The sequence below is a fragment of the Eptatretus burgeri genome, chromosome 14 (genome assembly GCF_056783735.1).
Source record: "Eptatretus burgeri isolate ZD-2024b chromosome 14, Ebu_testis_v1, whole genome shotgun sequence".
NCBI classification, from domain to species: Eukaryota; Metazoa; Chordata; class Myxini; order Myxiniformes; family Myxinidae; genus Eptatretus; species Eptatretus burgeri.
This window is the reverse complement of record NC_140974.1, coordinates 38,675,337-38,688,399: the sequence shown is the minus strand read 5'-3', so window position 1 is coordinate 38,688,399 and position 13,063 is coordinate 38,675,337. Positions and strand designations below refer to the sequence as shown.

The following is a 13,063-nucleotide window of genomic DNA, read 5'->3' as shown; positions in this document are numbered from 1 at the left end:
GCTTTTTCGCAACGACGTGTGTTATTGTGTACTGCAGGATTTGTTTTTCAGCCGTTCGGCTAGGTAACCCAAAGATGAAGATTTATTTGCTCTGACTCAGCACGTTGTTATAATCACACGGTAAATATAATTTGATGATGACGCTTCCTTCGCCTTCATATGCAGCACAAGGCTGTGGGGAGCATCATTGGATGAGGGTGCAGCTGTATGTTGCTGATGCCGTGCCCCTATTGCCAGTACACTCGCAGTCATTTCACCAAACTCAGAAGAATGACAGACTGAATCGACCCCACCTGGTGTTGATTCGTCGGATGACAGAGGCTTGAACTCAGGATCCTCATATCCCAAGCCAGCCATCCTAATCGCGAAGCCAACACCAAGCTTTCATAATGGCTTTACACTTCGCTATCCGAATCATCATGTTATCCTGTAATCATCCATTGTCTTGGATTGGGAAAAATAAAACTGAGCTCTCCCTTACTGGTAAACGATACATTGCAGACATATTGATGTGGTTGTGTACCATGAAGTATTTCTGTAAGAAAAATAAGTTTGTTTTTTTATTCAATACACAAAGTTGAGACTCAATGAAGAGCAAAGTAACAAACAATAGAAGATGGAAGGAAGCAGCATATCAATATTGTGTGGATTAGTAAACAATCCGAAACAATGTCAATGTGATGCCAGTGGTTGACTTGATGCATGAGCAACTTTGCTACTCCTCCTGTCCATTAATTACTTGTGACTAGTTAAACAGACTTGGTGGTGTAATGGTTAGAATGCCCACTCTTAAGCTGTGAGGTCGACAGTGAGGTTGTGAGGTTTTTCTGCTGCCACTGCCTTTCCAGGGAGGCCATTTCAGGCATTAAATCCTCTCTGAGTAAAAGTCCCCTGCCTTACTACTGTCTTAACCCTCGTCTTCTTTACTCTCAGGCCCCTGGTCCGATCACTGTCTACTTTGCTGAATAATTCATCTGCACTTATTTTATCTATACCCTTCATCATCTTAAACATCTCTATCATATCTCCTAATAACCGCATCCTTTCTAGTGTGGAAGACACAGGTGGAGACCATTCTGATCAGAGTGACTCACAGCTATTAAATGGCGAGACAATTATCGTGTTGAACTCGATTTGGTTTTTGTGATAGTACAGTAACATAGTCATGGTAAACAATTGATTTAGAATTCTAAAGGTGTGTTAGACATTCCTTTTGTAGGAATTAATGAATGACAATAAAATGTGTGTTAAAATTGACATTCATCTTGTAATGTCAAATTGCATCCCAGGCCTTTTTTTCATAAATTCTGTGAGAATTGATAGAAAGCTGCATCTGGGAAGATTTAATATAAATTCAGCTTCTGCATCATCAAAAACATGTAATTTGACACATAGTTCATTCAAATAGGAGTATTCTGTCAAATTTTATGGCGAAAATAATATTTTTTTGTCAGTAACGACAGCCATCTTGAAATTTCCGGTGGCAAACGAGATTTATTTAAAAACGGGGTCCCTGATGAGCATTCATGCCAATTTTGGTGCTTGCATCACCATTTGAAAGATTGGCTCACCTATCTGCTACATTATTATCCAAAAGGACCATAATAATATTGTTGCGGTTCTGCAAAACCGCATGCTTCTAAGTCAATGGCACCCAACACACAGTGATCCCCAGGCAGTTATTTCATGTCTTCATGCAATCAGACCTTCCCCTCATGTCTAGTGGGTTAACGGGACAAAGTGCGTTGCGTGGGTCTCAAAGCTAGGTCTATTAACTATATCTCGATCTTCTATTCTGATTTCTATTCCAACCCTTTCCTTTTAGCCATGGTACAAGTCGAGCAAGCAAGCAAACACACCATGCAGCCTCCCGTGGGAGAATCGACAAAAGAACAAACACACTATATGGCATGCCATTTCATTCAAATCTGCGTGGCAATTTCCAATGGCATCTCACTTTGCTCACCCCTCGCTCACCAAAAACTGACCACTTTGACCGGCGATACCTCCTGCAAAGGGGAAAAAATGTTCCCGCACCTCCTCATACGTCTGTATCGATGCAGTTCGCCACTAAATGGAGGCATGCTGCACAGTCAGGCTGTGCTCGGACCGCTTGATGCGGGGATGAGCGACGGACGTTAATGGCGCTGGCCGCATTTCGCCGAGAATGTTCCAGTCGCCAGGGCGCGGTGGGACGGGTGGCGAGGAGGGCTCGTGGGAAGAGTGATCCGGGAGTTTTGTACAGAGCCCCGGGCCGTGTCACGTTGGATGTACGAATAAGACCGCTTCCGGCTCCAGGAGCCTGGCAGGGCATGATTAGAGCCGCTGTGGCCCAATAGAGAAACAGGATTCGGGTCACAGCACGTCGCTTCTGGTCATCAACCCACCCTTCGCCCGTGGCTTATATAAGGCGGATCATGGAGCTGCTCACCCTCTTCTTCACCTCTCTGCTTCGCCCTCTTCTTCACTGCTTCTCCTTGCCTCTGTTCATCACTGGCTCTTCGTTGCTTCTACCTGTCACTGGCTCTTCATTCGCAGTTGGTGTGTGACTGAGACGTGCTTATTCCAGAGGACCAGTGCGGAGTGCACGTTGCCATGAGTCCCAGAGAAAACGCGCCAACTCTCGAGGTGGGAATGCTCAAGCGGAGCGTCCCATGGAGGTACACGCTACTCTAGCAAACCTATGCACGACTAGGTTTGGGATCTTTTGCCTCACGCATCTTCTCTCCACCCTCTCTCTCTTTCCACCCCTCTATCTCATCCCCTTTGAACACACAAAAGAGCATCCATTACTGACTCGCAATGAAAATTTCCTCTGACACGACACCGCACCGCCCCCAATATTACAGTACACCACACCTCCCACTCCCACACCTCAGACACCAGTATTTCTCCCTCCTACTTCCCCCAAAGTGTACTGGGTTGCGTTTGTCGGCTGACCGTGCCAGGTATTGTGAGACCGTTTATCCTCATCTGCTCTTTCTTTCTGGCTATCTCATCTTCCGTGTGTGTGTGTGTGTGTGTGTGTGTGTGTGTGTGTGTGTGTGTGTGTGTGTGTGTGTGTGTGTTTGTGTGTGAGAGATAGAGATAGAGATAGAGATAGAGATAGAGATATGGCACCTGTCATAGCATAAGTTAAGATTCTAGAAGATATAACGGGATAAGTTTGCCCTGTGTCTGCTTTTGTAAATTGCTTGTCCTTTTGCTACACTCCAGAAATTCCTTACTCTCCCTGCTGTACATATGAATAAACCCCATTCACTGCGCCACATACCTTTCCTCGCTTGATTGTCAGTGAATGCTTGTGTAGAAATGTTCCCAGCTCGTTTTTGTCTTTTCCTTCATTGGTCTAACATGGTTCGTAGCTGGGATGTTATCCCCCAATGATATGTTTTTCTGGCCACCACGTCCTTTGGCAGTTACGCTCGGCTGCATCTGATCTGATAAGGTGATCCGGTTTGAACAGGGTGTACTGAGGGCGTGTCCCCCAGTAATTAGATCATGTGACCATTAGGTAACCGGTATTTATTAGATGGAGGACCCGAAGTCACGTGGTCGAGTTATTGGCGTTCACGGTCGATTTGCGACCCGCCGCGTCACGAAGTTCTTCGTGTGCGATGGCCTGTGTTTCCAGAGAGTCTGGTGGAAGCCTGAGGTAGCTTCCCCCCTCGTGGTCTTCTCGCCCCCGACCCCGAGTCCGCAACAATATATTGTATGAAATGGTGTTTTTTGTAACATTTTCCTTCAAACATCAGGTGGTTGCTCCTTGGAGCGATCTTCATAATGATCAGGCTTCCACATTGAATCGATCCGAAGCATTTTTTTTGCTCTTCCCTCGATTGTGTTTCTTAGGCTGCTGATGTGACACACACACACACACACACACACACACACACACACACACACACACACACACACACACACACACACACACACACACACACACACACAAGCAGTTATAGCATGAACACTCACTTATCCACTGCACAGTATCAGCTGCGATTTGAAGAATGTTTCAAAATGAATTTATATCTAGACGGGAACTCGATGGCGCTAATTTCCATTGATATTGAGACATAAGCTCCAGAACCGTTGTGTTGGCATTGCAGCTCACATGTACAGTTGTACACATATATGCATACACGTACACACATGTACACACACACACACACACACACACACACACACACACACACACACACACACACACACACACACACACACACACACACACACACACACATCAAAACAGCGTTGAAGACCGAATAATATCTGAACATCCAGCAGGGCCTGATCTTCAGCACGAGCCTTGTCCTTATTCCATCCACTCCCAACTTGGTTGCCCAAAGTAATGAGAATGCATTTCTTGAATCAAATCACAATGCTTTAACCTCTCGTTGTGTTTAAAAACTTCAAACAATGAAGGAGTATTACATTAGCGAAAAGTACGGTCGTACTTTGGCAAATTATTCCGTTAACTTATTGGCACGAAACCAAATTCTGGTCATGAACGTCCTCGACTTGGTTAATGCTACTGTTGCACATAATAGAGATGGAAATTTTCAATTTAGACATTATATGTATTTAGACATTTTCACATTATATGGACAATTGCATCAAATGCAAGGAAAATGAGATGTTGGAAAAAAGTGATTGTGTTCATCTAAACACGGGGTTATGCATCAGCATTACGACATGCAAGGTGGTGGTTGTGGGGTTGTGAAGGGGCATCTGAGAGGAGGGGAGTTGCTCTTGTGTACACATGAATAAATCTTTTAACCTCCACCACCGAAGTCCCCCACGCAGCGAGGGATGGGCTTTTGAAATCACTTTTTTGTGTGTGTCTCCTCTCTCTCTCTCTCTCTCTCTCTCTCTCTCTCTCTCTCTCTCTCTCTCTGTCTCTCTCTCTCTCTCTCTCTCTCTCTCTCTCTCTCTCTCTCTCTCTCTCTCTCTCTCTCTCTCTCTCCTCTCTCCTCTCTCCTCTCTCTCCTCTCCTCTCTCTCCTCTCTCTCCTCTCTCTCCTCTCTCTCCTCTCTCTCCTCTCTCTCCTCTCTCTCCTCTCTCTCCTCTCTCTCCTCTCTCTCCTCTCTCTCCTCTCTCTCCTCTCTCTCCTCTCTCTCCTCTCTCTCCTCTGTCTCTCTGTCTCTCTCACTCTCTCTCCTCTCTCTCCTCTCTCTCTCCTCTCTCTCCTCCCTCTCCTCTCTCTCCTCTCTCTCCTCTCTCTCCTCTCTCTCCTCTCTCTCCTCTCTCTCCTCTCTCTCCTCTCTCTCCTCTCTCTCCTCTCTCTCCTCTCTCTCCTCTCTCTCCTCTCTCTCCTCTCTCTCCTCTCTCTCCTCTCTCTCCTCTCTCTCCTCTCTCTCCCTCTCTCTCCTCTCTCTCCTCTCTCTCCTCTCTCTCCTCTCTCTCCTCTCTCTCCTCTCTCTCCTCTCTCTCCTCTCTCTCCTCTCTCTCCTCTCTCTCCTCTCTCTCTCTCTCTCTCTCTCTCTCTCTCTCTCTCTCTCTCTCTCTCTCTCTCTCTCTCTCTCTCTCTCTCTCTCTCTCTCTCTCTCTCTCTCTCTCTGTCTCTGTCTCTGTCTCTGGCTCTGTCTCTGTCTCTGTCTCTGTCTCTGTCTCTGTCTCTGTCTCTGTCTCTGTCTCTGTCTCTGTCTCTGTCTCTGTCTCTGTCTCTGTCTCTGTCTCTGTCTCTGTCTCTGTCTCTGTCTCTGTCTGTGTGTGTGTGTCTGTGTGTCTGTGTGTTTGTTTGTCCGGGCCTTAACTTGAGTTCACTAAGTTTTGTTATGAGAATGTGGAAAAGACAAATTAATAATTTGGTCAAAAGGTCAATGTCACAAATCATCAATTTTCATCCAACTGACCTGAAATAAAATAAAAACAATTGCAAATTGAGTCACTGAATTGGTTCACCAAGCAAAAGCTCGAAGCCGATTGTTTTTTGTTTTGTTTTTTTAATCAAAAGGTCAAAGGTAAAGATGCATAAAATTGGCAATTTTCATCCGATTTCATTGAAATTTGAGAGGGTTTGCACATTGGGTGACTGAAGCCGATTGCTTTTGAGGTCAAAAGGTCAAGGTCACCGAAAATTATCAATTATTTCGGGGTTTTTTTTTTTAACTCACCTGGAACGTAGTTCCAGGGAGCTTATGGGATGGCACGTCGTCCGTCCATCCACAAATACTTGCAACTTCTCTGAAACTACACGTACGATTTCAATGAAGTTTGACCACAACATTCATGACCCAGTATGTACCAAATTTTGTTCATGGTATTGAAAAAAATTTCCCCCTGAGGGGGTCTACGGGGGTTGGCCCCACAGAATAGGTATTTGCTTTCTTCTCAGAAACTGCACATGCAATTTCGTTGAAACTTGACCACAACCTTCATCACCCTGTTGGTACCAAAGTTTGTTCATGCTATTTAAAGAATTTGAGGTCGAAAGGGATTTCCAGGGTGAGGGGGGTGGGGGAGTAGTGGGAGGGGGGAGGTTCTTGCCAAAATAGGTATTTGCTATGACATTGGTTCATTAGTACATTTTGCTGATTCTGCCCCACGTTGTCTTCCTCCTCAGTATCCTTATTCTACCAGGTGAGTGCCCAGGGGTGTTGCCCCTATTTTATTATTTTTTTTTTTAGCTATTTTCGTCATGTTTCACATGCACAAGAAAAATAAGTCTGAATACAAAGCGGCCACAGATGGGCTTTTCATTTTCAGATGCTTTCTAGTTGGAAATGTATTCCTCAATTGATGTTTGGAATTCAAAATTGTTGATCTAATTACTCATTAATGTTTCATTCGGGTTTGTATTTGTGGCGTTTTCTCATGTACTTGTTGATTGAGTTAATTTGTTGATATTTTTTCCGTTTTCATTTTTGTCAGGCTTGACATACATTATGGATAACGTAGGAGCAATGGCGCACGTCTTCCACATTCGGTGGTTGATCCAACTTGTGCAGGACCAACCAGGTTTGGCTGAAACTCCAGTGAGCTTAGTTTTCTTTATGATGATGGATGACATCAATGGGACATTGACTGGGGTACACTAACCTAATTGCAAAGCAAGGGGAAGCTGACGTTTCGGGCATTACCCATTCGTCAGCACAAAAGAATAGATGAAGGATTAACACCCGAAACATCAGCCTCTCACTTCCCACAGTGCTTAGCCTACCGCAAACAACATCGGGTTGATTCCATCAGTAGTTCTGCTTGTTTGTCACACACACACACACACACACACACACACACACACACACACACACACACACACACACACACACACACACACACACACACACACACACACACACACACACACAAGCATTTAAAGGCCATTTTCCCCGCTAAAGCGGGGGTTAGCCTTGCGGGCCCCATGACAATCTTCTCCACTTTACCCTGTTTTCTGCATCTCCCCTTCTTAATCCCCTTGCCCACATTTCTTCTTCCACCACCTTCTGCCAAGTTTTTCTCGGTCTTCCCCGTCCCCCACTTCCGACTACACTCATTTCCAACACTCCTCTCACTCAGTCACTTTCATCCTTTCTCAACACATGACCCAACCATCTCAACCTGTTTCTCTTCACAGACTCCATTCCCATCATCTTCCGCAGGTCATCATTTGTCTTCCTCTCTCTCAACGATACTCCACACATCCACCGAACCATTCGCATTTCCACCCTTTCCAGCCTTTGTTGCTGCTCCATGTTCAGTACCCATGTCTCACTCCCATAAATCATCATACTCCTCACACATGAAGCATACACCTTTCCCTTCAGCTTCAACGACACTCCCCTCTTTGTCAGCACGCCACTCAGTTCCCGAAACTTCTTCCATGCACATCTCACTCTAGCAACCGTCGAAGAGTCTGATCCACCTTCTCCATTCAGCATGTCTCCGAGATAGCAAAATGTTTTCACCTCTTCCAGCTTCACACCATCTCCAAGATCCAACTCAACAATTCCTTCATCTGCTGCTCCCTCGATGCACACCTTACACTTGAATGTAGCTGCCACACTGGTTAATGACCCTCTCACCCCACTACATTTTCGATGAACCCATTCAGCACACATTGTACACTGAATGGAGTTCACTCCGACACCCTTCCTGCACACAGCACACGGCCACTTCCCAGTCCTTTCCACCTCACCACATGCTTTACCACTTGCCATCACCTTCGTCTTTCCAATATTCACCTTCAAACCTTTTGCCTCCATACATTCCTTCCACTTGTTCATCTTCTCCTACAGTCCATCCATACTCTCTGCAATCAACACCAGATCATCTGCATACAGCAGCTCCCACGGTAAACCCTCCTTTACCCTCCGAGCCAGCACCTCCATCACAACTACAAATAGAAGTGGACTTAGTACCGACCCCTGATGCACTCCTACCCTCACCTCAAACTCACCACTGTTCCCATCCTTCGTCCTTACAGCTGTGCGTGCTCTCTCGTACATGGCCATCACCACTCTGATCAACCATTCCTCCACTCCTAACTTCCTCAATGCCCATGTCATAACTTCACGTGGAACCCTATCGAATGCTTTCTCCAGATCAACAAACCCAAAAAACAACTTCTTCCTCTTCTCCATGTACTTCTCCTGCAACTGCCTTACAATAAAAATTGCATCTGTCGTTCCTCTTCCTGGCATAAATCCAAACTGCATTTCCTCAATCTTTACCTTCTTCCTTATCCTCTTCTCCAACACCCTTTCCAATACCTTCATTCCATGCTCCAATAACTTTATTGCTCTATAGGAGCCACAGTCCAGAGGGTCACCTTTCCCCTTGTACAGAGGGACGAGGGTACTCAGTTCCCAATCCACTGGAATGCGGCCTTCTTTCACCACCAGATTACAGATCTCTGTCATTCTCTTCACGCCCCAACTTCCCGCTGCCTTCAACACATCTCCCACAACTCCTGTCGGTCCTCCTGCTTTTCTACTCTTCATTGCTCTTATAGCTTCCTCAACTTCCTTCTCAGTTATCTTCTCTGCTGGTCCTAAAACCGGGTTACTCTCGATGTTTCTATCCCATTCATTTTCTACATTCAACAGCCTTTCCATATATCTCTTCCATCTTCCTTTAATTCCATCTGAATCCACAACAATTTGTCCCACTTCATCCTTCAAGCAACTCACCCCCGTCACATCAAATCTCTCTCTCGCTATCTGCTTTGCGATCCTGAATACCGCTCTCTTACCCTCCTCCGAATCCAAGCGTTCTCCAAACATTTTCCTATGGGCCTCCTGCGCCTTTGCAACCTCTTTCTTTGCAGCCTTCTTGGCTTCCTTATAACTTTCATGTGCTGCCTCTTCTTCCACCGCATCCTTTGCCTTTTGCCATTCCTTGAACTTCTTCCTCTTCTCTTCAATCGTCTTTCCAACTTCATCACCCCACCACCATGTTTCCGAGTGACTCGGTGGTCCTTTTGTCCATCCACGTACCTCACCAACGGCTCCCAATAGACTATCTTTCATTGACATCCAACCACTTTCAAGCTCAACCACATCATCTTCAACCATACTCAGCCTCTCTCTTAATGCTTCCTTCACTGTCGCCTCTTTCAACCTCCACACCTTCATCCTCGGTTGGTACTTCACCCACCGAATTCTCCGTGCACCTTTCACCCTTATATCACAGACAACCAGGTGGTGCTGCGAAACAGTCTCCTCCCCTGGGATCACCTTTGTGTCCCGGAGGTTTCCCCTATCTCGCCGAAGCACCATCAGGTCGTCAATGGTTGTCGTCGACCCACCTGACGTGTAGGTAATAAGCTTATTATCCGCTTTCTGGAATTGAGTATTACAAATCAACAAATCAGCTCCATCAGCAAACTCCAAGATCGTTTCACCTTCTCCATTTCTCACACCATATCCATAACCCCCATGGACTCCCTCAAAACCGTCTGGACTCCTTCCCACATGTCCATTCAAGTCTCCTCCTACCACAACTTCCTCATCTTTTACATTTTCCATCAACTTCTCCATCGCACACCAGAACATGTTCTTCTCTTCATCGCTTCGACCGACCTGCGGGGCATATCCCGAGATGACTTTCACCAAGAGATTTCCGATCACAATTCTCACCATCATTAACCTTTCACTCACTCCAGTCACACTCACTACACTCTCTACAAACTCCTCATAAAACATTACACCAACACCATGCACGCCTTCCGGGCACCCTTGCCACATAAACTTGTACTTCTGCCCCTGCCTTCCCTTCACCATTCTCACACCACTTCCCTTCCACCGTGTCTCCTGCACACAACATATGTCCTCTCTTCTTCTGACCAATGTTTCAACCACTTCTCCAGATCTCCCTGTCATTGTCCCTACATTCCATGTACCAAACCTCAGAAACCGATCTCCACGTGGGGCATCAGACGATTGGTCATCACAAATGGAAAAATTTCCTCCCTTGCTTAGATCGGGTTCCCCACCTTGAGTTTTAACGAGAGGGGGTGAGGACCCCCACGGGGTACTTCGGGCTGTACCCTGCCCATCAGTTGTACTCATCATGGTTTCATTTTGAGGCGATGTTTTTATGGCCGGATGCCCATCCTGACGCCAACCCTTTTAGTCACCTCTTACGACACGCAGGGATACGGTGTACCTATTCTAACCGGGGCACACACCGGGTAGTAAAATTGTCTGTCGACGCAGTAAATTTGAAATACAAGTAAATTCTCAGAAAAAAAAAAAAACAGGACAATTCTCAAACTTCTGAAACAAGCAACTGGAATTCTCAGCAATACAAGTAAAACTCTTGAACTCATGGGTCTCACGATCATTCATGATCTTTCTTGGGCAAACCACATTTCTAAGTTTGCCTCCAAAGCCAATTGCAGACTGGGCATCCTCCGTCACACAAAATCCTTCTTCGGCACACCTGAACTCCTACCCACCTACAAGGCTTTCATCCGCAGCTTGATGGAGTACTGCTCTCCCCTCTGGGCTGGCTCCCCTGTCTCATATCTTGCTCAGCTCAGTGCTGTGAAGACCAAGGACTTTAAGATGATTGGAATCTCCCATGATGATGCTGAGTCAATGGGTTTATTACTTCGCCATCACAGACAGGTCAGTGGTCTCTCTGTCTTGTACCACCTCCTTTCTGGTCTTGCACCCTCTGGTCTTTCTGTGCTTTATCACACCCCCCTCCCCTCACAGGTTTCTGCAGGGCTAACACGGTCCACCATCAAACCCCTTCTTATGAAACTCCCCAGATCCAGGATCACTGCTCACTTCCACTCAGTTTGTTCCTCTCGTTTTTTTTGTAACTAGTTTTTTGTAAACAAGTTTGTTACTTGTTTTTAGTGCAGGCAATAGCTTGCCCACTCTTCGTGAAGGACACCCTTTGATCTTGAACATCCACCAGCTAATGGTGGCAGACGAGACACCCGTATAATGCCATCCGAGGGACGGCACTCACATTGATGACTCTCCCTGCCTGCTAAACACCAGGAAAACCGTTTATAGGTGGCTTGGGATTAAAACCCAAAAGAAAGAGTGAGTGTGCATACCTCTCGGCTATCCTGCCAGGCCTTTGAACCTGGGAAACCTGCATCATGCACCAGGAGTTCAGTTGGTGACACGAACAGGCCAACCCAAAGTGAAGCAATTGCCTTTGTGATCGATATTCATCAATAAAATTAATTGTTTTTTAATAGGCATGAGAAAAAAGTTGCTTTTTCAAAATATCCAGAGGTGAAGCCTCCATAGAAGAGTGTTTGACCTTATCCCTTTAAATGAGGTCATGTTTCAGTGCTTTCACAATCTAGGTTTCTTCCGCGAGAGCTACAAAAGTTGAAATACAAGAGTTTATCGATTTTTCACTGATGAGCGAAAGTTTTTATTTTATTTTAATAAGGTGTAATATTTCATCCGGTACAAATGGCTGTAATTGTATTAATTTTTTTTATTTTATTTCTGAGATAATACGACGTGATAAGATTGTTGTAAAGGTTTTTCTGGGAATTACCCTGGGAATTGCTGTCATGACATCATTTTTGCACTTTTAATGATTAATTGGATCTCAATCCAGCAATTTGCACAAATCCTTCAACATATTGTATTGTTACCGTTTACATTCATGTTTAATTGTTGTAGTCGTTTGCAAGGTTGGTCAGTCAGGCATTTGAGTTTGGGGTAAACCTTCTCCGTGGTGCGTATTGGTCCTCGAGTCACCGTCGTCATCAATTTCCAAGCATGAAATTCTTCGGGTAGAATATCCTCTTCATATAGATCTTTCTCATGTCACCTTTTTTCAGATCCAGCACTGACTGGCCAGTTTGGAGCACGTACTTGTAGAGGAGGACGAAACAACTCTCTATTTTTACCCTCACCTTGGGAGAGGGTATTGTGTTTGGGTCCATTGGTTTGTCTGTCTGATTGTTTGTTTGTTTGTCTGTCTGTCTGTCTGTCTGTCTGTCCCTTTGTTTGTCCTCACAGAACTTTTGTGTTTTTCTCTGCAACTGCTTGTCGGATTGAGAAGAATTTTTCACCATTGATGCGACTACTCATGTAGAATGTTTCAATCATAATTATGACATCATAGATCACGTAGTGTGGCAGCCATGTTGGAAAAATGGGAAAACTGTGGAACTCTGTTTCTCTGAAAGCGCACCAAGGAAAAAATAGAAACTTGGCACATAGCAAGTACTCATAGGGAATATGTGATTAAAAAAAATAATAATTTGTGATAATGTTATCGGTGCCTTAGTGATGACCTCATAATTGCATATGTAGAACACTACATCTGATCAGTAGGAAAATTTTTGAGGGTTAGCTCGGGATAAAATGGTCTCTAGAAAAATTTTTGATGGCGTCATTGGTCACGTGATTCGGCAGCCATATTGTTTTTAATGAAAGACCTTCAAAAATCCTCTTCTATGAAGTGGCTGAACAGATCGAGGTGAAACTTTACATGTATTACCATCTATCCATGAGGAACAAAAGGGTCACACGTATGAAATCATAGGTCGCATGCTTTGGCAGCCATATTGGATGGAAGAAAAATTTAAATAATGTTGTCTCTGGAACAGCTTAATCAATTGGCATGAAACTTCACA

At 45.1% G+C, this 13,063-nt stretch overlaps 1 protein-coding gene across 4 annotated transcripts in view; it reads left to right on the top strand.

Annotated features, from left to right (window-relative positions):
• The window catches only part of NAALADL2 (N-acetylated alpha-linked acidic dipeptidase like 2), a 363,340-nt gene that overhangs the window by 110,616 nt on the left and 239,661 nt on the right, over positions 1 to 13,063 (top strand). The window contains exon 3 of one of the 4 annotated variants that reach the window (XM_085854415.1): positions 6,874 to 6,960. The exons of the other annotated variants lie outside the window; for them this stretch is intronic. Coding sequence (XP_085710541.1) covers positions 6,888 to 6,960 — 73 coding nt within the window. The 5' untranslated portion in view covers positions 6,874 to 6,887. The remainder of the gene's footprint in view (positions 1 to 6,873; positions 6,961 to 13,063) is intronic. 4 annotated transcript variants of the gene reach the window in all.